Source organism: Acomys russatus, chromosome X (assembly GCF_903995435.1).
Source record: "Acomys russatus chromosome X, mAcoRus1.1, whole genome shotgun sequence".
NCBI lineage: Eukaryota > Metazoa > Chordata > Mammalia > Rodentia > Muridae > Acomys > Acomys russatus.
This window is the reverse complement of record NC_067169.1, coordinates 53,444,447-53,468,724: the sequence shown is the minus strand read 5'-3', so window position 1 is coordinate 53,468,724 and position 24,278 is coordinate 53,444,447. Positions and strand designations below refer to the sequence as shown.

General features: G+C 48.6%; 1 protein-coding gene across 1 annotated transcript in view; it reads right to left on the bottom strand.

Annotated features, from left to right (window-relative positions):
* Positions 1 to 14,064, bottom strand: part of LOC127185280 (doublesex- and mab-3-related transcription factor C1-like) — a 35,602-nt gene extending 21,538 nt beyond the window's left edge. Inside the window, exon 1 of the mRNA XM_051141803.1 lies at positions 13,916 to 14,064. Coding sequence (XP_050997760.1) covers positions 13,916 to 13,953 — 38 coding nt within the window. The 5' untranslated portion in view covers positions 13,954 to 14,064. The remainder of the gene's footprint in view (positions 1 to 13,915) is intronic.
* Positions 14,065 to 24,278: the final 10,214 nt, after the last annotated feature.

Sequence of the window (24,278 nt, the reverse complement as noted above, 5' to 3'; positions counted from 1 at the left end):
TTGGGCTCATGAGACTGCCTGCAGTTCAACATGCCCCTCACCATGAAGCATTTGGCTCTGGAACAATGTGTACGGAGGCCACGGGAGCTCCCCTTTGCCTTATGTCTTCCATGTTTAGAATCTTTTCCACTGCAACACCGCAGGAGAAAATCCTCAGAAAACAGGGGAGAATGATATGGCAGCCCCACTGCTTACCTAATTGTGTGTGGCTGAACGTACTCCTGCTTTCCCTGTAATTGTCACTTGAGTATGGAGCAGCTCCTCGGTGCTCTCCAGTCTTTTACTCAACCTTTTCCTTCCTTTAGAAGGGCCCCCACCTCTTCTGACTACATCGTTCAAGTAAGTGCAGCAACATGTGTGCTAAGCACTCTTCTAGAACAGCCTCCAGTGACAACTTCCTCGTGGGCACTTGTGCCCCTGACGCCATGCTTCTAGCCACCAGAATTTAGAAACTATGACTGTGTACAATTCCTGCCCAAGGGCAGCACAAGGCTAAGCCATCCATCTTGGAAGCAAACGTCCTCCCTCAGCCACTAACTGCACCAGTTTCAGGTGGAAACAGTCAGCTGGCAAGGAGCTACTGCAGTACATCTCTAACAGCCAGAAAGAAGCTGAGGCCCTCATGATGCCAGCATTAGGAACTGACCTGCCAACCATCGGTTCACCTTCAGCCAAGCCTATGGGATAGAGACCACAGTCCCTGGGCATCTGACACATTGACTGGCACTAGTAAGGTATCATCAGAAAAGCTAAGAAGACAGACAAGTCATGTCGAATCCCTGATCCACCAAACTCTGAGAGGAAAACTGTATATTGTGAAGCTGGTGCACTTGGTGTGACTTACTACAGATCAGTCATAATGTAGAAGACAACAGGAATACCCACCCGGGTGTTGGGACTGTGGGCAAGTGACAGAAGACCTGAGTCCTACTGGGAAGGTTTCTTGTGACCCAGGAGGCACATGATGTGCCCACCCCTCAGTCAGGCTCATGGTGGAGTCCCAGTTTAGGTGTGAGTCTTCTGTGTGACTTTGGACAAATCACTTGATGCCCCTGGCCAGAGTTACTGCTTCCGTGAAATCAACTGACCCTGAGCCTGAAAGATTGTTTGAAAATACACGCCAGTTTAAGTAACGTGACAGTATCTGGAATCCCCTAGGCACTTAGAAAATGGTAGGCTCCACTACTAAGACAGGTGACCTGGTTCGAGCCCATGATCCACTCTAAGGAATGTTTGCACTGACTCGAGAGGTGCCGAAAAAATAACTGCGGGCAAAAGACATCTCCAGTAGGCAGCACACAAGCCCTTATTCTTCTAGAAGGGAGGCAGATCCGAGAGGATACATTTCTAAACAAGTCTCCAGGGAGGAAGAGAGAGTGGCCCTTATCAGAACACATGATGTGGCCATGTGGCTTGGACAGAAGGCCAGCTGTGCTCCTTCCTGCTGCCTCCACGCCCCCTGCCTCTCCTGTATCCTCCCCTCCATCCCCCATGAAATCCCCCTACCCTCCTTGACTTCCTAGGTCAGGGGCCTGATCCCATAATTCTGCCTCTTGTCATGCATTTCATATCTGCTGGGAACCCCGTCCTTCCTTTAGCAGCCAGGCTGGGCCACCGATTGAATCACATCAATGTCCTAGTAATATGGCCTCTTCCGGCTCGCCCGGGGCCAGAGCATAGATCCGGGCACTGCCATTTAGGCAGCCACACTGATGCGCATTACTTAGGCCTTTGCATCAAGACCTAGAGATGGGTCATTAATTAAGGCCAGCATATCCACCATGGGAAAGCCCAGGAAACATTCCTAACCAGCCTTGTGGAAACTTCCCTACCTATCACCATTTCCAAGTGGAATGATTTTGGAAGGGGCTTTGCCTCTCACTCCACACACCTCTGATCTATCCCACAGCCTCAGGATTCTCTCCACAGCGGTCTCAGCCTTGCCTTCACTCAACAAAGAGAACCCCCCATTCTCCTGTCCCTCGGGGGCCTTTGCACTTGTAGCTCCCCTCTGGACCCAGCACTCCCTTACAAGGATTTCACTTGCTCTCTGGGTCTGTGATGCTCAAAGTTAACTGCAGGCAAAGACCTTCCCAGCACATAGCACAAAAGCAATTGTTCTCCTGGAAGGGAGGCAGATCACAGTGGAAGCTTGTGTAAGGAATTCCGGAGTGCATGAAGGGGCCTTATCAAAAGCAGGACAAGGTCATGATGCGGATGCAGAAGGCCAAAGCTTTCTCCATCTGCCCCTGCAAGCCTCTATTCCTCCCTCCCTCTACCTTGCTGCTTCCCTTCCAGTTCCACCCCAGTCCCCTTCCCACCCCTGCGTCAGCTCTGCTCACAAAAGTACAGAGAGAGAGAGAGAGAGAGAGAGAGAGAGAGAGAGAGAGAGAGAGAGAGAGAGAGAGAGAGAGAGAGAGAACTCTTCCCCATATAGCTATTACACACTGAACTGTGACCTCTGCTTGGGACATTGCCATAATTGCCCATATTCAGGCTCTGCTTTGAGGAACAGCTTTGCCTTGCTGATGTGGGAACAAGTAGTCCTTGTCTTGGGGCACCTTGCACTGACCAAATGAGGTGATGATCATGCAACCACTAAATGTGCAGATCCTAGATTCTGTTCTGGATCGGAGTACCCACTCTCCCTTAACTGCCCCCAATATTCCCACAGAGCAGGGGCTGAACCGTGTATGCAGGTGGAGAGCAACCTTTCCTGTAAGGCTTTTGGGAATTCCAGAAATGAATCTGCGATGTTCAAATGAACACAGGGTAGTGCACTAGATGAGGTTCTGAAGCCTCCTGCTCCTTTCAGCCCTTCAGGACAAAGCTGGAAGTAGGAACTTTGGTGGGAGAGCCCCACCCTCCAACTCATCAGATGGCTGAGAAAGCGGTATGACTGGGTACAGCCAAAAGGCCAACAGGCAATGAATGGATTTAGTGGAGTAGAGCTTCATGATAAGGAGGCCTCATCGCTCTATACCTGCCCAGCACACAGAGAAAGCCAGCCACAGAATCCCCACTCCCCACTCAGCAGAGCCTGATGTCCGAGCTACACCACCTCACTCCTGGTTAGACTCGGCAGTAGGCCACAGATTTTGGTGCCATACTTGGCTGGCACAACCCTGCTTTATTGTCCTTGTCATGGTGGGCATTTCACAGCGCCTTAGTTCCTGGACCCTGTCGGTTGCTAGGAGGCGTGGTTCATGTCACTCCTAGTCACAATCATAGTGTTCTCAATTGGCTCTCCTCCCAGTGATACCTTCTCTCTGTGTGACCTTGAACAAGGTGGACCGGCTTCCAGAGCTGCCATAGCATATCACCTCCACGGTGACATCTTTCATCGAAAGATCTATGTATTTCTGTATACCTGCACATACTTTGATTACAAATCTCAGGGGACTAGGGCATTGTAGCCAAGGTACAATGACTCTAACGCCATTGCTGTCACCAGGGGCTGTCTCCGGATGGTTCTCTCTCCATGGCTCCATCTGCTAATGCCCTGTTTGTCACCCTGACCTGCTCCTCTCACCATGTCCAAAATGGTCAATTTTCAAAGCCCAGAGCTACAATGCAGGGGTACTGGGTAGCTTAGGCCGGACGTGGTCCTAGGACATTATCACCCCTGAAGTCACAAGACAGACCTCAAGAATCCAGACCAGCCTGATCAGGCCCTGCAAACTTCAAACAGGCCAACCGCTTCTGCATACCCACAGCCCCAGAGTTCTGTGTCTCTATGAAGACATGAGGCTGTACTCTGCCACCTCGTGGTAGCCATGTTTAAGTACTGTAAACACATGGTAGAGAAATCATCGGCAGCTGCCTGCTAATGGTCTCAAAGGCACTGCAGCTGCCTAGTCTCGTTCCTCCAGAGCTCCCCCTCCCATTGAGCCCTATCCTCACTCATTCCAGAGAGCTCATGCCCGGGAAAACATCCCTGACTCCATGACAACCACCAAGACTGAAGAATTTCCGGACTGAGCTAGCAATCAATCCCATGGTCCCTGAGCTTCTCCCGTGCCTTTGTGCTGTCCTTGTGCCTTTCCTGATCTCACCCCAGCACGGGTCCTGGAGGCCAGCTGAGTGCTCCCTGCCTGGGATGAACCGCCCACCCTTGGATCTCAGGTTGTTTCAAGGAGCCATTTTCTCAATATGGCTCATATAGCAACCATCCAAGTGCCAAAGTTTGAGGAGGCAGCAACAGCAAAGACCAGGCTGAAGGGCAATCAGTAACAGCATGAGCCTCACCAATTCACACCTCCTACGTGGAGGTGCATTTATCAATGGTTACTTGACCTTTAAATACACCTTTCTTGTGTCCCCCAAATTCTATTTCCATATTTTTTCTAGAGATACCATCTCTGTAAACCAAGGTACCTGAGAAGCACGTACAACGTTGAAAACTATACTGAGCCAAGAAAAAGGTCCTTACATCTGGACATTAAAGAAGGCTGGCACATTGCACATGTTACAAAGCCTATGCGGGTCTTGAAACCCGTGGGCACATAGCTTTTTGTGAGATGACACATAAATTCCCACAGTCCTCGAGTAAAATGAAAAGGATTAAGAATGTTTTACACTCTGTGCAATCTAAGTCTATTTTTATGTCAAGGAATAAGAGAACCATTTGTATCCATGGGACCACATAGGCACATGTAAATGCATGTTTACAGAATTCTTAAGACACGTACCAACTGAGAGTTGGAGGGCTCGTGATAGGGGAAGCTGCATGGAGGGACTGTTCTGTCACCATTCCTGCATCCTGTGGTGAGAACGTAGCCAGGAGGATCATTCATGGCCAAGATGAGATTTAAAAGAGGAGACACTACTATACATCCTCGGAGAATGGTCTGTTATTGTTTAAGCACAGGGCTTCCCACCTTTTAAGACCTTGGAGGAGCTGCTTGCCAGTCACGAAGCTTTATTGCGATCCCACCCACCCCCCACCATGCACCTAGCGCTTCCCACAGTAATTACCTGTAGTTTATCCAGTTGTCCCTCTGGGCTGACAGGATCCTGCTGACCTCTCTTCTGTGTAACAGGCACTACAACTGAACATTCCCACATCCTCTCTCTTCCCTATATATAACCCTTGTCCATGTCAGCACCTGATAAACCCTACGCTGCCATGAAAAGCACTTTCTTCTCTTCATATAGCCTAATAATTCTATGAAATTTCAGACATATTGTAAGCTCTTCTTGGCATGAATCGAACGCACAGTGGGGGAATCTGTAACATGACTCAAACCCTCCCACACTCTGAAGAACCGCCATACCGTCCAAAGCAGGGGAGAGGAGATAACTTTTGTTCTCCAAGAGGCTCCAAAGGCGGGGAAACACCCATCCTGCTCAAGACTACCAGGTTCATACTCTGCTTTGATTTCCCAAAGAGTAAGCTACCTGGTTATCATAGGAACCCCAGCTTCATTGTACAGAAAAAACCCAAAGATGAGCACATTAGGCTGCTTTGTGGACTGCCATGAAAAGAACACTGAAGACCAGATGATTAGAACAACAGAAATTTATTTTCTAATGGCCCTGCAGAATGGCAAGTCCAAGGACAACGTGTTTCCCAGCTTGCCTTCTGCTAAACCTTCCACCTTAGCCTCCTTCTCTCCATGCTGTCCCACAGCATCTCCATGCAGCATTCGTGCATATATAGAGCAAGTCCTCAGGTGTCTCTTCAGGTGAGTGCACCAGCCCTTTTGAGTCAGCTTCCTACCCGTGGTTAAGTTCCACCCCAGTTCCACACTAAAGGCTCCAAACCCAGTCAGCTCTGGGTTAAGACTTCAACAACACAGCCAGGCGGTGGTGGCACATGCCTTTAATCCCAGCACTTGGGAGGCAGAGGCTGGTGGATCACCGTGAGTTCGAGGCCAGCCTGGTCTACAAAGTGAGTCCAGGACAGGTAAGGCTACACAGAGAAACCCAGTCTTGGAAAAAAAAAACAAAACAAAAACAAAAACAAAAGCAAAAAAAAAAGTAGTAAAAAAAAAAAAAAAAGACTTCAACAACAATAAAGAATTGTGAAGGGGCACAGTTCAATCCAAAGCAGACTGAAGGAGTGTCCTGTGGCTGACACTGACCTTCTCGTGTTCCCAATTACATGCTGTCAAGTGACAGACAGGACACATGTATACTACCTCGAGACAGTGTCAGAGGCTGCCCCCCATCTAGTTCTGGTCAGGGAGTGGGCCCACAGCCCTTCCCACAGGTGTGAGTGCTCGAGCGTCCCTACACACGTCGGGACTTCCCGATCAGGCCCTGGGCACATCCTCAAGCAACTTACAGGGCAAAATCTTGGCATGAGTCCTTAGCTCATGGGAAACCTCATTCAGAAGCTGCATCATAAAGGGCTCAGGGCTGGAGAGATGGCTCAGTGGTTAAGAGCACTGACTGCTCTTCCAGAGGTCGTGAGGTCAATTCCCAGCAACCACGTGGTGGCTCACAACCATCTCTAATGGGATGCCCTCTTCCGCCTGCCAGTGTACATGCAGGCAAAGCACTGTATACATAATAAAGAAATAAACAAAAACAACAAACAAAAAAGGGCTCAGGGGCCCTGGCTGAGATAATTCTCCCATCTCGTTCTGCCCCCTGGTGGTAGCTCAGGATGGCAACAAGTGCAGGCAAGGAAACTAGGGGTTGGTTCTCTTATGGATGCTGGACCAAAAGGCAGGCCTTTGTCCTCATTAGCACAGGGGTATTTGGAGGAGTTTGAATCCATGGGAAGGGAAAGGAGACAGTGAGGACAAGGAAAACTATTCACTTTGGGATGGGGCGTGACAGTTCTGAGTTTTTGGGCAAAAATGAACTATTGGGGTGCTTGGGTAAAGGATGTAAAGGTACACATGAAAACCCTGGGCTCTTCTGTCTCTAATGTGCACAGGGACCACTGACACCCTGCTTTTTAGGGCACGGCGAAGGAGTGGCATGCCAGCTTACACACCTCCAAGGCTGGTAACCGTTACCTCAGGGAGCAGAGAAGGCCTGTCTCGAGAGTGTGTCTGGCAAATTTCACCAACAGCGTCAGCTCCGTGGTAAGCCCCCACCCACCTGCAACTCCTTCACCGAACTTCTCTCCCACTGCTGGACCACCCACAACTCCAGAGTTATGTCCGTAGAGACCACAGAAGAGAGGTGATAGCTGAAGGCCAGCGGCAGCTTTACACAACATATGCTTTCAAAGGGCAAGACACCCCTCTCCCTTTGCGTCCACGCTTTGTAGCCACAAAGGCACGTGAGTAGCTACCCATTCCTCACCAATGCCACATCTTCACCATAGGCGTCACTCGGGATGTCACCTACAAGCTTTCACACCTCAGTGTCTGATAACTGGGGCGGGGGTGGGGCGGGGAGAGTTATATGGTGACAGTGTCTGCCTGAAGCAGAGTATATACAACACCCTTGCTTGGATGACGACACTAAAGCGTTCTCCAGGACCTAAGAAAGGACACGAGACAAGAAACTGGACTGCTGCACACTGGGACTAGGAGAGTCTGCTGAAGGCAGGAGATCAAGTACTGTCACCCAAAATGAGGTATGGCTAAAATATTAGCATGCTCCGTTCTCACAGGGCTTAGTGCTTCTCTACTCAGGAAGCAGAAACATGTCTTGCGGCTGGCTGGGGCTGGGGCAGAGAGAAGAGCACAGAGAGACAGGGAGAGGGAAAGGGTGAGTGAGGAGGAAGACAATGGAGGGCGGGACAAGGAGGAGAGAAAGAGACAAGGTTGAAGGGAGGACCGGAGGTTGGGGATGTGGGAGTGAGAGACACAGGAACAGAGGAGAGGACTCGTATCAGAAATGTATCCACTGGCAGGGCTGAATGTACTGGACAGAAGCAGGGAGGAACCATGGGCAGGGACAGAGTGGGCAGGCGCCGTGAAGGGGCGTGCTCAGCAATTACACTCGGCGCAGCCCAGAGGGCAGCTCAGCAGATCCCTAGGACTCATTCTGGCCACAAAGTACGCTCCTGAAATCATGGTCTTCATCCCCTGCTTTCCTCCTCCTGGGTTGGTAAGTGTCATTTCCATGGAGTCTGGAACACCCTCCAGGGGGGGCTGGGGTTGCTCCTGGCAGGTCTCCCCTCTTCTCCATCCTGTGCACCTCTACCAGCAGTGCAGGGGCGCATCGCAGTAGACAGATCGGGTTGTGGACAGCAGCCATGATGGAACTGTGGCCTTAACTCTCTTTTTCAGACTGGCGGAAACCCATGGTACTCCCAGGAAGGTGGTGTCTTTGCTCTCACCATCGAGAACGCATGCTATGGGCCAAGAGGGACCAGGGAGTCTGCTCCTCCAAGAAGGTCCTGGAAGGGCCGCTTCCAGAGAGCGCTGGCACGTGTGTCCAGCTTCTTCAGGTGAGGGCTCTGAGCTAGCCCCTCCCTCTCTCATCTCTCACAGCAAGCCTGGCTGTCTCTCTTGCTTCCCCCAGTCAGCACCCAAGCCCTCCTCTCAATTCCCACAGGGCTTTTAGGGTCCATTTGACTGTTTCCTCCTTAGGAGAGGACGCCGGACTCGCCGAGGCTGAGATCACGGGAGCCCTGGACATGGGGCCATGGACAGTGAGCAAGGCCTTCTGCTACCCAGGTCCCTGTTATCCCAAGAATCTTGTTTGATGAGATTGAAATAAACACTGGCAACTTTACAGTGTTTTGGCTTCTTGATATTTCCTTCTACATTCCATAGTGACATTCAGCTCAGATGGAAGGATTGGGTCTCCATATTTGTTGGCACTTAACAGGGTATGAGATTGGCAGGATCTAGTGTCTTTCTTAGTTCCGGAAGGCCACTCACACTTCTTGAAGCAATGGTGCCTGCTGCTTGGTGGTGATGGTGAAGCTTTTGTTCAATGTAGGTACCAGTCAAGAGCGAATTTCCCACATCTCTCACCTCTGACCCCAAGGGACACTTGAATGTTCTCAAGAGCCCTTAGGGGCTAATTGCGTGTCTATGCCCCATTCCATGACAAACAACCCTTACATGGGGAAATCCTTGCAGCCTTCATTATGAAGGGGGAGGGGAGGAGCAGAGGGGGCTACAGGGGGTGCCTGTACAGTGGTGGGAGCACGTGAAGGAATCCTGAGAAACGTCTCCAGACTTCTGTGCTCACAAACAGTTCCCAGTCAGCTCACTGCTAGTCAAGACAAACACCCTGCAAGAGACAACTTTTTCTCCAACTAGCATGGTTCCTCCTCCTGTGTGAGTATTTCTTGCTTTTCCTTGGTAACCTTGAGTGATAATGAAGCATGGTTATCTCAGGACTAGGCCCCAGTGGAGGGTAGGGAACAGCTGAACCCTTAATCTCACAAGGAGGAGGCCATGTGAGAAATTGCAAAAGTCCAGCTGGGCAGTGGTTCAGTGGTTAAGAGGGCCTAGGCTTGATTCCCAACACTCACAATATGGCTCACAAATGAGCATAAGCCCACTTCCAAAAGATCTATCAGACCCTCCATTTCGACCTCTGTGAGCACCAGGCACACACCTGGTGCAAGGTGTGTGCAAAACAACCATGCACATAAAACAAGAATAATAATGAAAAATGAAATTGCAACACCAGATACTAGAGAGCAGGGTATTAACACCCTGGACTTCAGAAACAACAGGGAATCTGACCTCATGGGGGACCCTCAAAAGTCTTGGCTTTATTTTCTGTCTTAATGGGGACCCTGATCCTATAGAGCAGTCTCAGCCTTGTAGAAATGAGGGGTGGTTATCTTCCCCACTTCTTTAGAGGAGAGCAGTACTCGGCGGGGGGGTGGGGCGGAGGAGCCCTTTTTATATAGGCTTACACTTTTCCTTTCTGCCACATCTGGCTACCTCATGCTTCTTTCCAATCTAGGTGGAAACAAGTCCACACATCTGTTGTGTTCTGGAACAATACTGTTCCTGTACCCCTCCTGAAAAAAAAATTAGGTGAGATGTACTTGGCATTTGGAGACAGGGAGCATTTTAGGATGTAGGCAAGTGGATGGATGGCATCCTTAGTACTCTTCATGGGGCAGAAGAGCTTTCTAACGTACTGTTGGCATAATGTTGCTGTTCACTGTGTGTGAATTACCCCTGTACTATTCAAATGCTGATTTCTCTATCCCACTATCTGGTTTCAAACATAAACACAATGATTGAAACATCATAACATCCATAAGTGTCAATGGATTTATATTTATTCTAAGACTATCATGTCTCAAGTATGTACAAATGTTGCTCCTCATTAATTCTCTGCCTTGACAATAAAACGCTGGCCAGCCAATACTGAGCGACAGAGAGAATAGGGCGGGGCATCCAATTCCAGCGAGGGGAGGAGAAAGAGAGAGGAAGCAGGAGGTTGAGCCAGGAGGAGAAGTCCAGGAAGCACCAGGAAGAGAGAGCTGGAATAGGAAAGGACAAAAATGCCAGTATTATTGGGGTATTGGCTGGGAGGAAGATAGACTAGCTTGGAGGTTTAGGGTGGAGTAATAATTGCTTAGGATTGTGCTCAAGGCTAATTTAATAAATCATAGTTTCTCCGTGTGGTTATTTGGGTAAATAGCTGGTTAAAGGGTAACTGCTGCCATACTAATTTTATGCATTTATGCTCATATTAATAATCATTTTACATATATTACCCAACATAGGGTGCCATTATGTTTTGGGGGGTTTTCCTCCTGGCCCCAAGCTCCCAGAATAAAGACTCACAAGATTCAAAATATACTTACAAATAGCTAGGCCATGCAGCTGGGCTCGTTCCCTGATTAGTTTATAACACAAAAACCTATTTATTCTAATCTAAGTTCTGCCACATGGCTGGTTACCTCTGCTCAGGTAACTGCATGTATCCTCCTTACATCTTCCGGGGCAAATCTTCCCCCTTGTCGCTCTATCCCAGAAGGTGGGATGTCCCACCTTCTAGTCTACCCATTTCTGTAGGGCATAGGCTTTCTTAATTGGCAGGTGTTGTCTTCCTACAATACACAAGATATTTTCTCTACAAGATACATAATAGGACTATGGGCTATAGACAATGTATCTCCATGTTTATTTTGGAGAAAAACTTAAAGATATATATATGCATATGTTAATATATCATATATATGTGTATATAATATGCAGCCTCAGCCTCCACTGACAATGGTCTGTGGACTGCAAGTGGAGTGGAGGTGTTTGGCATCCCACATAAAGGGCTTAGACTGACACCCACATATTCACCCCCAAGAGCCCTACTCCAAAGATAAACTGCGAGCATCCCCACAACACCCTCTGCAGTTCACCTCACATCCCCATATTGCAGTCACTCCACTGCACCAGCAGACACCTCTCCTGGATGTAGTTACACAAGGGAATGAATGAGGCATTTTAGATGCAATGCTCTCTGGACCCCACATATCCCAGGGGGAGGCCCCAAGAGTACTCGGGCCAGATCTGCTGCAGTTTCTGCCTAGAGGACAAGGGGTTTCCAAGGTGCACAGCACCTAAGTGACGTGACTAGCAGCATGTAAGGGCCAGAGGCACTCACAGGCTAGCTCCTGTGCTCCTGATAGCCGCTGGAAGCTATCCTAGCTTACCACAGGCAAGGTGGCTCCTTCAAAAGCCATGTCACACGGGCCATCAAAACTGGGTAGGCCTATACTTTCACAGAATCCCTCTGTTCTCATAAAACTTCAGTAGCTCAACTAAATTGGATTGGGCCCCAGTCTGGCCACCAAGGCTCACGCTGGCTCTGCTCCAGGCTAAGACACGCTTCTCTCTCACTTCTGTCAGCGGTGTTCGCACAACCCCAACTGAATCCTATACAGCTCTTCACACACAGGCCTTTGTTTTCCTCTTTCATGCATGGAACCTCACTGTAACCCTACCACTGCCCTCATAGCACACTGAGCACTGGCTCTCCCCAGGCCTCAAGGGATGACACAACAGCTGCTTTGTGCCATTGCCTCAGGGGATGATCCCTGTTCTGGTAGGTAGACTCTTGCTCCTCTCCTGCCACTCCTTAGAGATGACAGAAGAAAGTCAGTCCCCACTCTCCACTCAACTGTGAAGAACGTCCTGTCCATTGGGTAGATCTGGGTAGGGGTTCGAAGTTTACTGCACGTATTGTCCTTGGCTGGTGTCATAGTTTGAGCACGACCCCTGGGCCCAGATCTCTGGTGCCCCATATTTGACGATGTCCCCTGGATGGGGAGTCATGCTGGCACTCAGAGGAAGGATAGCAGGCTACCAAGAAGAGACATGAGGTGGGGGAGGAGGTCCCCCTCAGTCACAGTCATAGGGGAGGGGAGTAAGGGGAAAATGGGAGGGAGGGAGGAATGGGAGGATACAAGAGATGGGATAACAATTGAGATGTAATATGAATAAATTAATAGAATATAAATTTTCAAAAAAAGAAATGACGGATGAAAGGACCCAGGGTGCGTAGTGTGCAAGCTGCACGGGTGCCAGGTCCAGAGCAGCTACCAAAGCAGCTGGAGGTGGGCCTTCCCTCTGGCTCACCTCAGAGCCAAGAGTGCCTGGTCCCAGTCATTTCTAACTGCTCTCTCCTCTCTCGGGCACAAGTAAAGACTGTGTCTCCTGCACACGTGTTCTCACTCTCACAGCGTCCCTCCAGTACCCTCTAATTCTAGCCTCCCAGTTCCAGGGAAGCTTGGGGTCCTCCAGGTAGCCACAATAGCCCAACAGGGCGTCTGTGGCAGTTTTTCCATCTCTAGTGCTGAAGCTCTTGGGAGCTGCTGCCTCACTGCAATGAAGCCTGCTGCCTCCAGGGTGCTCCCCTCCCAAGGTTACATGCCTCTCCTCAGGACTCCCTGGCCACATGGTTCATAAGTCTGCCCTGGTCGCTTCTGACTGCCTCTCCTACCTAAGTTATTCACATCTCCAGCTCCAACTAGACTCTAAGGTGCCTGGCAGAGGCTGAGTCGGCCTTATTCTCGGCTCTCCACTGCCCTGAACCATGCCTCGATATAGCAAATGGCCACTTGACATACGTTAAATGAATGAGTCCATGAGCAAGGTGTCTAGTTCAATTTTATTCTCCCTACATTCCAGAGCTCTGGGCGAATACAAATAAATAGCTGATTTTGCTGCGTGTCAGATTTTAGTCACATTTGTCTTTTGCCTCTTAGTATCTGAAGAGGGGTAATCGCTGTGCTTTAAATTCCTTCAACATCTCAAAGAAATACAGGCTCTAGTATACTTCAGATCCAAAACGACAGTGTGTCACAAATGTTTTGCATAAATGGACAAATCTCTCCTAAATAAGGAACAATGAAACTCTGGGTGTATGCCAAGCATGAACGGAGATGCTCGCACTTAGGCACAGGCCTTATAGAAGTAGGGATTGGAGAGAGATTTTACTTCCACTCTGATTTGACATGGTTCACAGCGAGTCGCTTTCCATTTGTTTTATGTTACGGTGCCAGGGATGGAGCTCAACGCCTCACCCGTGTGAGGAGAGTCTTCTTTCTACCACTCAGCCACACCATCAGCCTTCAGCACTTGATCCCTGGCAACTGTTTGTCAACGGGAAATGGGGCAGCTACAAAGCAAACACGACGTTGCAATGCGCAGATTGAGCGCTAAGTCACCACGAAGCACAGAGAAGGCACAATGCTATGACTCCTTCCTGACCCTGCTCTACCCCTGCACTCTTCATACACCAGAGGCCCAGGGCCCACTGCTCCAGCACCCCTTTGACTACCCACAACAAAAGCAAGGAAGCCTCAGCCTCAGTCATGCCTGGCAGCAGCAGAGAAGCCCTAACTCTGGCCTGAGACTGTGACTGTCCCCGGCACTGTCCCCGGTACTGACCATCACTCTGGCATGGCTCTAGCCCTGGCCCTGGCCCTGGCACTTGCATTGGCACTGGCGCTGGTGCTTGCTTCAGCCATGGCACAGGCCCTGGAACTGGCTCGCACTAACACTCGCACTTGTCACATCATCACCAGCAGCTGCTTCTGGGCCACCGCACAGCACCGGGCATTTCCTCCTCTTCTTGCAAGGCCACATTTACTGCCCCAGCAAGGCTCTGGGCAGGGTGTCATTCACTTGGGCCACAAACTCCAGGACTTCCATCTGTCTTGGTTCCTTTGAGAGCCCCACAAGAACACCGAGAGCAAGGGAGTGCTGGTGGCCACCTACTCACTCCTGCACCAGATGCTTGGGCTGCACACAAGCTCTGGTGATGCGCCTTGGCGACGGCTCCCCAAGGATAGGATGCTTTTTAGGCGAACAAACCTCCAACACCCTCCACACCTCCCGGGACACCTCCTCTGGGACACAGCTGGCCTGCACGAAGATCAAGTCCGGGGTACTCAGTGGAAGCCCAGTCTTTGGTGTGCCCTGGTCGCCTCTCAGGCCCCAAAGGCAGGGCAGGATGGATTTTTTTTTCCTGTTCGGGACATAGGAGTGCTCTGGAGGGCCAAGTTCCTTCACCTAGACCCAAAGACTAACTCGGGGAGGTCAGAGGCTCTCTTGACACTCTCGGGGAAGAAGCTCCTGCACCTGTAGGACGACACACTTCAGCATGTCTGCCTTTTTGATCCACACAGTCTTCGCGTTCTTAACCAGCAGGTACTGCGCCAGCAGCTCAGCTACTTTCTAGCTCCTGGGGCGTCTGGGCATGCGCGCCAGGGGTGGTGGGGCCCGCGGGGTGCTCGGCGGGGGAACCCCTAGGGGCTTGTGGGGTCCACAAAGGAGCTCGCAGAATCACCTGGGCGGGGGCTATGTGCCTCAGAAGAAGTGCTCTCGGGGCTCCGGGGAGCATTGAGCGTCCCCGCTGCAGGCGCCCCCGCGGGGTTTCCTGGGCAAGGAAGAGAGAAGAAGGAGGCCGGGGGGGCCTCTGAGACCCGCAGGCCCTGGGTGTCACCTCTACCGCGGACGTTCTCACCTGCGGCTTTGGCTGGCCCAGGAAGCAGGAACTCGGGGAGGAGATGCGCGTCCACGGGCATTCGGCGGCCGGCCCGAGCGCTGGCTGCGAGGCCGCGAGGACCGTGGCGTCGCCAGGGACGCTGCGGCGGCCGCCGACAACACCCGCAGCCCCCGGGTCTGCTGGAGTCCCAGGCCGCGGCCCTCAGACCCCTAGGACTAGGAAGCGGGCAGGGGAGGGGGCGCAGCCGCCGCCGCCACCACCACCGGGCTCTGCAGCGAGCTGTGGGAACGCGCTGGCGCCGCCCCGCAGTGCCTCTGCCGGCCGGGGCCCGTACTGCAGCCTGGGGCCGGAAGGGTGCGGGGCCACCGCTCCCAGAGGTGGAGGCCACTGATGAAGACACCAGAAGCCTGGGGACCACACTCAAAGCACACCTTCCTCCTATTGGCTGTTACTGGGAAGAATCCGCTGGGTCCTTTGAGATCATCTGCCCCGCTCTCTCTGCCCCTTCAGGGGAGAAAGATGCCTCTGCCCGCAGCTCTCCACTTGGACCTTTTTTGCGCATGCATCAGTGCTTGGCCCAGCTCCTTTCTCTTTGCCTCGTTGTTAACTTCCTACAGCATGCCCACATGGCTTGTGCCCGGTGGCCACGCATGCGTGGTGACATTTACGGAAAGGGCTGGAGAATGAGCGGCCTCGTGGAGATCTGCACGTGTATCTCCTGACTTTCGGCCACTACATCGGGAGGCCGGTGGCGATACCATGCCCTTGTGGTATGTCACTTTGCCACTGCACAGTCCAGAGGGGCACCGATTATAATCTAACTTCCCCAAGTGAATGGCGCCTTTGCTTACTTCTGCCTCCCACCTCACCGGGCCTCATTGTTCCCCCACAGGCTGCTTTCTTTCCCCAAGCCTCTCCTCTGACATGCAGGGATCTTCAATAAACCTAGGGGTCAGAGGTCAACTCATGGGGAACCCACAAGGAATCAGAAGAGGTCTCCAATCAGCAAGCGCCTCTTTTTGTTGCGTCATGTCCAACAGGTTAGAGTTCCACCTTCCAGCCTACCCTTTCTAGACAGGAGCCAGCTAGACTCTTTGCCCTGGCATTGCCGGCTGGCTCCATGTCCCAGTACGATGGCTCCTAAATTTCCGCATGATTTTGCTGCTTCTGTTTTTCCAAATGTCTCCCACTGGCGGCATTTTATTGTTGCTCTTCCTGTTATGGAGACTGGAAAGTCATTTTTATTATCTGAGTAAAATAGTTTCTCTCCCTGCCCCCGCCCCCCCCGTTATTCTTTGTTTCCAATGTTTTGAAAAATCGTGTCTTCTATAAGAACATCATGGTCAAATTGTGTCCACATTAAGACGCACTTGCCTTGATTTGCCCTAGGATTGCTTGGTATGTAGAGCTCAGTACAGGGACGGGTGACATCTGAAAAATGTGGCGGTTTCTCAACCACACAGACACAAATATGTATGTTCTTCCTTTGATTCTGGCTTCCATTCCGAGTACTTCAGTTACCTTTACAAGTGCCTTCTAGGCGTATTGCGTATTTCTGGTGTTGGTCAATGTCCTCTTTTGTTTTACTGTTGCTCTGAGTTGGCTATTTTCCCATTGTATGTTCTGCTTGTTTTTGACATGTTGGAAGCCCAGGTGTCCCATACGTTTGATCTGCTGTGAAGCTGTCTTAACAACTGCCCTTTAATGGAATTTGATGTCCGTGGGTATTCATTGTGTGCTGTGATTACTGTGCTCACCCTCCGGTTTCTTATCCCACTGACCAGGACCGTGGTTCCACACCTGCTAATGTCACTCATTTGAAATCTCCTTTCTGTTGTTGTGTTGAATTGGGAGGGACTCTAGGGCCTTTGAGCCCAAGACAGTATGCTGTCCACTTTCTGGTGTCCACTGAGCTGGCCAGCTATTTATCGTTTGTCTGGGTCCAAATCAGTTTTCCTCTGTCCTGCCTGGTGGGGGAAGAGCTGACATCTGCTACCCTTTCTTCTGTGACAGCTAGGCAAGTGCCACGTGTTGTAAGCTTCAAGCTCTAGGTTGCCCTGCAGTGCCCAGCAGGAAAACACTTCCACTCCATTGCAGTGTTCAGGTTTTGGTGTTCACTGAAGGAAGTCAAAGGCCAGCTCAGACAAACTCCAGCTGCCCTTCATCCAGGCCCTGCTCTCCCTCCCATGGCTGCCCGTGGGCAGCGCTACCCTTCCATGGGCCACCACACTCTCCACCTCTGCAGTGGCAGTCCCTTCTATAGAGCCACAGAGACCCTTATTTTCTTGCAAGTTTCTCCATCCCTGGAAGAAAAGATCTTTTGCATATCCGTGCTTTCTCCAAGACATCTGCTTGCAGCCAGGGATGGAGGCCATTGCTCTCTCTCACTCCCTCAACCTCTGAGCTTTCTAATCAGCCCTACAAGTAAGAAGCAGTCTTTTGCACCCATAAAGTTTCAACTCCGAAGAGAGCTCTGTCACTCTTTTGCCTGCTCGGGTTATCTTTTTACTTGATATGCTCAGTCCAAATCACAGGATCATTTCTGCCTCCAGATCAGGTCCTCAGCCTCAAGATAGTTACCCACAGAGATATTTTTTATTAAACCAAACCCTGTAGAATTTTATTTGGACATGTATTTTAAATCCCACTCGAAGGTGTCTCATTATCAATAATTGACATGGTTTCTCTCTTCCGCTGTCTTTTCACTGTTAAAAACTAAATAGAAAGAAAGAAAAAAGGAGGGAGGACAGAAAGAAAGGTAGAAAGAGAAGAAAGCAAGCCAAGGTAACATGCCAGAACCTCTGGCTGCACACTCTCATTAAAATTCTGCCAGCAGTATACAGTCCTGTCTGCATTCACCACTAAACTCGGGCCTTTGGACACTTAATGGGTTCCACCTGTGGTTTGGAGACCAGTTCCCTGGAACCTGCCACTTCCGCTGTGGAACTTGTGCCAGCTCTTCTCCGATCCTCCCCGACAAAACCAACCACTACTCCGGAAAGATGTCTACCACTTGCTTCTCTGTCCACAAACACACCAGACTGGGCTCTGCAATCCGAGAAAAGGCAAAAGGCCAAGGCCAGAGTGCTTCCCACTGCAGAAGTGGCACCAGCACACACGGACCCAGGCTGCCAGCAGCCTGATGTTAGGCATACCCACAGTGGGGGGGGGGGACCCAGGCTGCCAGCAGCCTGATGTTAGGCATACCCACAGTGGGGGGGGGACCCAGGCTGCCAGCAGCCTGATGTTAGGCATACCCACAGTGGGGGGGGGGGGTGGAACTGCAGCTCTTCTCCTACTCTGCATGCCTCCATGTGCTGTGGCTGAGACTTAGGCATTCCAATCCTACCATTGCCACGTACTGCTCATGGTACGTGCTCTAGACAATAAGCAATTAAGGATGTAATGTGAATAAATTATACTGAAAAAGAAAAGAAAATTTAGGATAGGGGAGCAGTGAATGACTTGCTGAATTGGGCGACTGTAATCTACACATGTTAATAATAAAACTAAACATGCATTGATTTAAAAAAAAAAAAGAAAGAAAGAAAAGAAATTAGGAAGGGCAAGGAAACATGTTGACATCTACTCCCGAGTCAGGAATTTAAAGGGTGATGGTTATTTTCTCAAGCCACCAAACCCAGTGAGAAATACTGGTAGAAACACAGAGACAGATGTAACCCAACCAGGACAATTTGATGGTCATCGCACGTAGTAAAGGACTAGAAATGTGTTCACAATATTTACTGATGTTTCCAGCCCATAAACACTTGCCAAAAGTGTTCACTTGTAGATGTGCATCTCTGCTCTGGTTGCCACATAAACTACACGATGCCCCAGCCGAACTGAATTCAGGGCAACAGCAAAGGTGTTGTTGTTTTGGTTTGGTTTGGGTTTTGGTGTGCACTTTTCCTATATGGATAGGCAGACTCATAGGAAAACAACTTCAAAATCCTCAATGATGATTATTTAAGGGAAAATTAAGTTAGCTAGATGCCCTATACTGTTTTTACCCAGTCTTGAGCCGTAATCCCCAAGAAACACTCCCACACACTGGAAATGAGGGAAAATTACTACAGCCACACTCTCTGTAATAACTGGTGAAATGGGAATACTAGAAATTTCATGGGAAGGATGATCTCGCCATCTACACTGTGCCTCCATGTCACACGCGAATTAAATGGTCAAGGGGCACACACACACACACACACACACACACACGCACACATGCACGCACGCACGCACACACTGGAGTGAATATATTCTTTGACTACAAATGTAGAAAGCTGAGCATGGTGGTAAACAACTGTAATCCCAACAAGTGAGGAGGGCCTGGCAGGAGGATCTGGAAGTCAAAGCCAGCATCTGTTACATAACGATGTCCAGGCAGGCCTGAGATAGTGGTGACCCTGCATCAAAGAAAATGTCCTGGAGCAATATTTAGAATTTTACATCACTTAGTAAGACAAAATGCAAAGAAGACATTGATGTGTGTGAAGGCACATGAGTGTAAGTACATGAAAGTAGACCTAAGGGTACACACGTGGGCCTCTTGGAGTGATTTCTATTAGTGATACCTTTAATTTAGGAGTTTGAAGTGTGCACTATTACTTAAATATCCACAATCTGAATTCGACTTTTAGTGTCAATGTCACCTAAACTTACCAAATTAAAGGCTACCTTGCCTTACGTCTGGGGTTTGTGAAGCTTGTTGAAATATGTATGTTATCTTAATGCAGAGCTGTCAATCCGAGTCTAGTGATTGTATCTTTGTGGAATGGGACTGGGTCTGACCCCCGGAGCTCACTGTGTACATCAGGTTGGTCTCCACTTGTGGGGATCATCTGGCTGCTGCCTCCAGGATGCTGGGGCTGCAGGCCTGTACACACGCCTGGCTTCGACTAGTATCTCTTTAGATCATTTATACTGATGCACATTTCCCTCCTAATTTTTCTCTCCCACAATGACATAACAACAGGTTTATGCACATGGGTCTCCCATCTACAAGAAAATCATCAATACATGAATTCTCCATCTTCTCTTCAGGGAAGCTCCAAACATCTAGGGCTGTTAACCAACGTGTTGTACAAAGGTGTGGCACGAATAAGCCCTCGCTTAAAGTAACCATTGCAGTCAGAATTCTATGTCTGATAAATTGGGCAATTAAAAGAGACTTCCCAATTGGATTTTAGGAACGTATGGTTGCAAAGCCACAGGTTCAACTAACACCATCAGAATTACATATATTAAGGTGGGCATGGTGGTGCAAGCCTTTAATCTCAGCACTCAGGAGGCAAAGGCAGGCAGATCTCTGTGAGTTCACGAGCAGCCTGTTCTTACAAAGTGAGTCTAGGACAGCCAGGGCTACACAGAGAAACCCTGTCTCAAAAACAAAAAAGAAAAGAAAAGAAAAATCCAGAAACGTGAATAATGGGGGATTTGAGCAAAAGAAAAACTGGAGTACAAAAAGAAAACCCTGTCTCAAAAAAAAAAAAAAAAGAAAGAAAGAAAAATCCAGGAACATGAATAGATGGGGGATTTAAGCAAAAGAAAAGCTGGAGTACAAATTTTTGTGTTGGTAGTTTTGTACTGAGGTGATTCAAATCAAAGTGCCAGTTACATACTCTAAAATGCACAAAGCCAGGTGGTATGCCTGGAAATAGCTGATTATGGCAAAAAGCACTGGGCCTTGTAGCGAAAGCACAGATCAGACTAGGGATAATGTCAATCACTGGCAGAAAGTCCCCTGTGTTCCTTTCTTATCAGCACCCACTGCTTTCCCCGGGCATAGCTACCTTTCTTCTTTCTATCAGCTTAGATTTGTCTTGCCCATTCTGTACCTGTTAACTTACTGAACCATCAGATTCTTTTTACCTGTCTTCTTTTTCTTAGTATAATGATTTTAAGTTTCATGACTGTCGTGCATAGCCATAGTCTTCCCTGTTTCTGACTGGTATCCCACGATGGATGTTAGCACACCCCCACTGAAGATGGGATATTCCAGCCAGCTGCTGGGTCTGTGCCTTCCTGTCCTTAGGAGATGTGTATCAAAGTCAAAACAATTCACACACTAGATCTAGGGCTAGGCTAATTAATGCAAATATTTTACTGCCCACCCAGGCATATTCATCAGGAGGTTAGCCTGTGCAGGGGGTGAGAGAACAGCAAGTGCTTGGCAAAGGTTGAGACGGGGAAAACCTTGTGAGATTTTTTTAAATAGTGCTGAAGAAGTATCAGTTTCTTACAGACCATTGGAGCCTGGGAAAATGGAGGAAGAAAGGCCAGGTTAGCAGTCTGTGGGCGGAGTTGCTAAGAGTGTTTAAGGAGGTGGGATGTCAGGCAGGAGTTGTGGGGAGGGTGAGGGGCATTAAGCACCAATTCCGGCTCAGGTATTCTATTGCTCAGATTCCATTCATATGTGCGGCGATGGGGAGTACCCAGTTATAGCTTGTAAGCAGGAGAAACCAAACAGCCGTGTGTGGTGAAGTGGTGCCTGAAGCATCCTCATGCAAAGAAGAGGTGGCATGTTCATGGGAGCAGGCAGGTGCACTTTGTCTCACAGTGTCAGAAGGTTCATCCGATCGTGCACAGCTCTGTGTTTCTGAGTCCGTGGTAAAGCACAGCATCATGACAGCAGCATTATGAGGCAGAGGAACAACACCTCATGGCGGCCAGGAAGTCGTGGCAATATGAGAGAAAGGGGCCATGGATAAAGTCACCCCAGTGACCCTCCCTGGTAACCTAGCTCCTTCAGCTAGTTCTCTCCCAGAGTTTTCAGAACCTCTTCACATAGCAACACCAACTTGGGATCAAACCCTCAACATAAGAGCCTTGCAGAGTGAGGGTGGGCATCGTGTCCAATCCATAGCAGGCATTGCTATACACTCTTACTTATAGGGCCTTGAAGCACTCGTGGTGCAAAAAGGCAACCTCCGTTTGAGTTTTGATGCATCCGTAGACATGCATATAATTTGAAGATCCTTAAAATTTAAGGTTAAAAAAATGTTGGGCATTACGAAAGAACCTGTGGAGCACCAAGGTTGCAAAGGCTGTGTGACCCAGGGTGGCAAGTGGACTCCCACAGCACTGTTCATTATATAGAGATGTATCACTGAGGAAGTCTGGGGATGCTAGAAAATTGGACTTGTGGGTCATAGAATATCCCAATTATTGATGCACTACAGTTCTGAAACAGGTTTTCCTGGCATTAAAGAGGCTGAAATGGACTAAATGCTGAATAGTCATTCTAGTGCCAAAGGATTTGTTTTGGGATACATGATCATCTGAGTTCCAAGAGCCTTTATGTGTTCCTTTTCAGAAACACTTTTATTGAAAGGCATTGCTTTGTGTTTGAGATCGTCAAGCACTTGAGTCTAGGATGGCCTCACAGCTGACCAACAAATAGAATCACCCAGGCAGTTCCTCCTTTATAGTGGTAGCAATGCTCTGAACTTTCAGGAATGTTCTTTTTTAATCACTTTGTAGCCTGATAGTAGTCCCCTCCCCTTTCTCCTCCCAGTCTCACCCTTGCACCCTCTCCCCCATTTCCCATCTCCTCCTTTGCAGAGAAGAGGGGAGCTAAGCTGCACATCCACTACATATATGTAGGGGGTCTAGGTCTGGCCCATGCATGCTCTTTGGTTGGTGGTTCAGTCTCTGTGAGCCTCCGTGGCATCCTTGGATCCTACAGATCCCTCAGTCCTTCCTCCCACTCTTCCACAAGACTCTCTGAGTTCAACCTATTGTTTAGCTGTGGGTCTCTGTCTGTTTCCATCAGCTGCTGGTTGAAGGCCCTCACAATACAGTTACACTAGGCTTCCATCTTCAAACATAGCAGAGTATCATCAATAGTGTCAGGATTGATTCTCTCCCGTGCGGTGGATCTCAAGTTGGGACAGTCATTGGCTTGCCATTCCTTCAGTCTCTGCTCAATTTTTTAAGAATGTGGGTGCCCTTGCTTTTGAAGCATATATGTTCAGAGTTGAGACATCATCTTGGTGGATTTTTGCTTTGATAACTAATTTTTGCTCTTGATTAATGTTGGTTAAAAGTGTACTTTATTAGATCTTAGCATGACTACTCAAGCATGTCTCTTGTGTCTGTTTGCTTAGAAACCTTTTTCCCAGACCTTTACTCTGAGCTAATGTCTATTTTTGATCCTGAGGCATATTTCTTGTATATAGCAAAATGATGAATCCTATTTTCCCATGCATTCTGTTAGCCTGTGTCTTTTTATTCATGAATTAGTACCATTAATATTGAGAGACATTAATGACTAATGATGGTTAGTTCCTGTTATTTTGATGTTGGTGGTATTAGTGTGTGTGTGTGTGTGTGTGTGTGTGCTTCCCTACTTTTGTTTTTGCTGATGGGGATTTATTTATGTACTGTGTTTTCTTCGATGTAGTTAATCTTATTGGAATGGAGTTTTCCTTCTACTATTTTCTCTGGAGATGGATTTGCAGGTAGATATGTTTAAATTTGGTTTTGTTTTGGAATATCTTGATTTGTCCATCTATGATGATTGAGACTTTTTGCCAGAGCCCACTCTGGACAACATCAACCAGTACCTGTATATGGGTTATAAGGATGGAGAAATTAAATAAATATAGAAAAAGATATAAAAGATACGGCAAAAGAAATTTTAAAAAACAAGTATTCGGGAGGACTAACAGTAAATACTGTAGCCCAGAGTTTATTTCTCTCAGAGCTTTTATACAGTATTCACCCATGTGAAACAGAAGATTCTTGGAACAGAAACAAATGCTACCAATTACTTTAGTTATCTATATGCTTAGACTTCTTTCATCTTAAGGCCAAAGAGGTACACCAAGCTCCCATCCTCACCTGGAATTAATAATAAGCTTTCTTATCTAGGAAGTTAACCAACAGAAGTAGCTTGCCAAGTCCTCAAGGCTGTGTGAGAGTTTGCAAGTCAAGGTTGTAAGTCCTCTGGTCTGCTTCTATTAAGCACTCCAAAAAATGGCTCACAACAACTTTTTCTTTTTTATATAAAAAAATTGAGTAGACACACTGTGTCTGTCTTAGATTGTTTCATTTAGAGTATAGGTCTTACTCATCATTGGTTACATGAATTTTATCATTTATGATTTGTCTTGAGTTGACCTATCTTGAATGGATCTTAACCCATCTTTGACTACTAGCCTCTGTTTAAGGGAGGTTAGGTTTATTAATGACGGTCGTGGAGCTTAATATTATGTATCTTTGTATGGAGTTTTGTAAAAGAGTTTAACATATACTTTAGTAGAGTGGGTAAAAGACATAATGTCACAACTACCCAGAATCTAAGGACTAGTACAAGAATGGCAAGATGGCTAAAAGTGGACCAGTATGGAAGGAAACTTTTTAAGCTGTTTATAGATCTTTTAACTGTTTAAAGGGAATGGGTCTATGAGATCTTACTCTCTGCCCCTGAG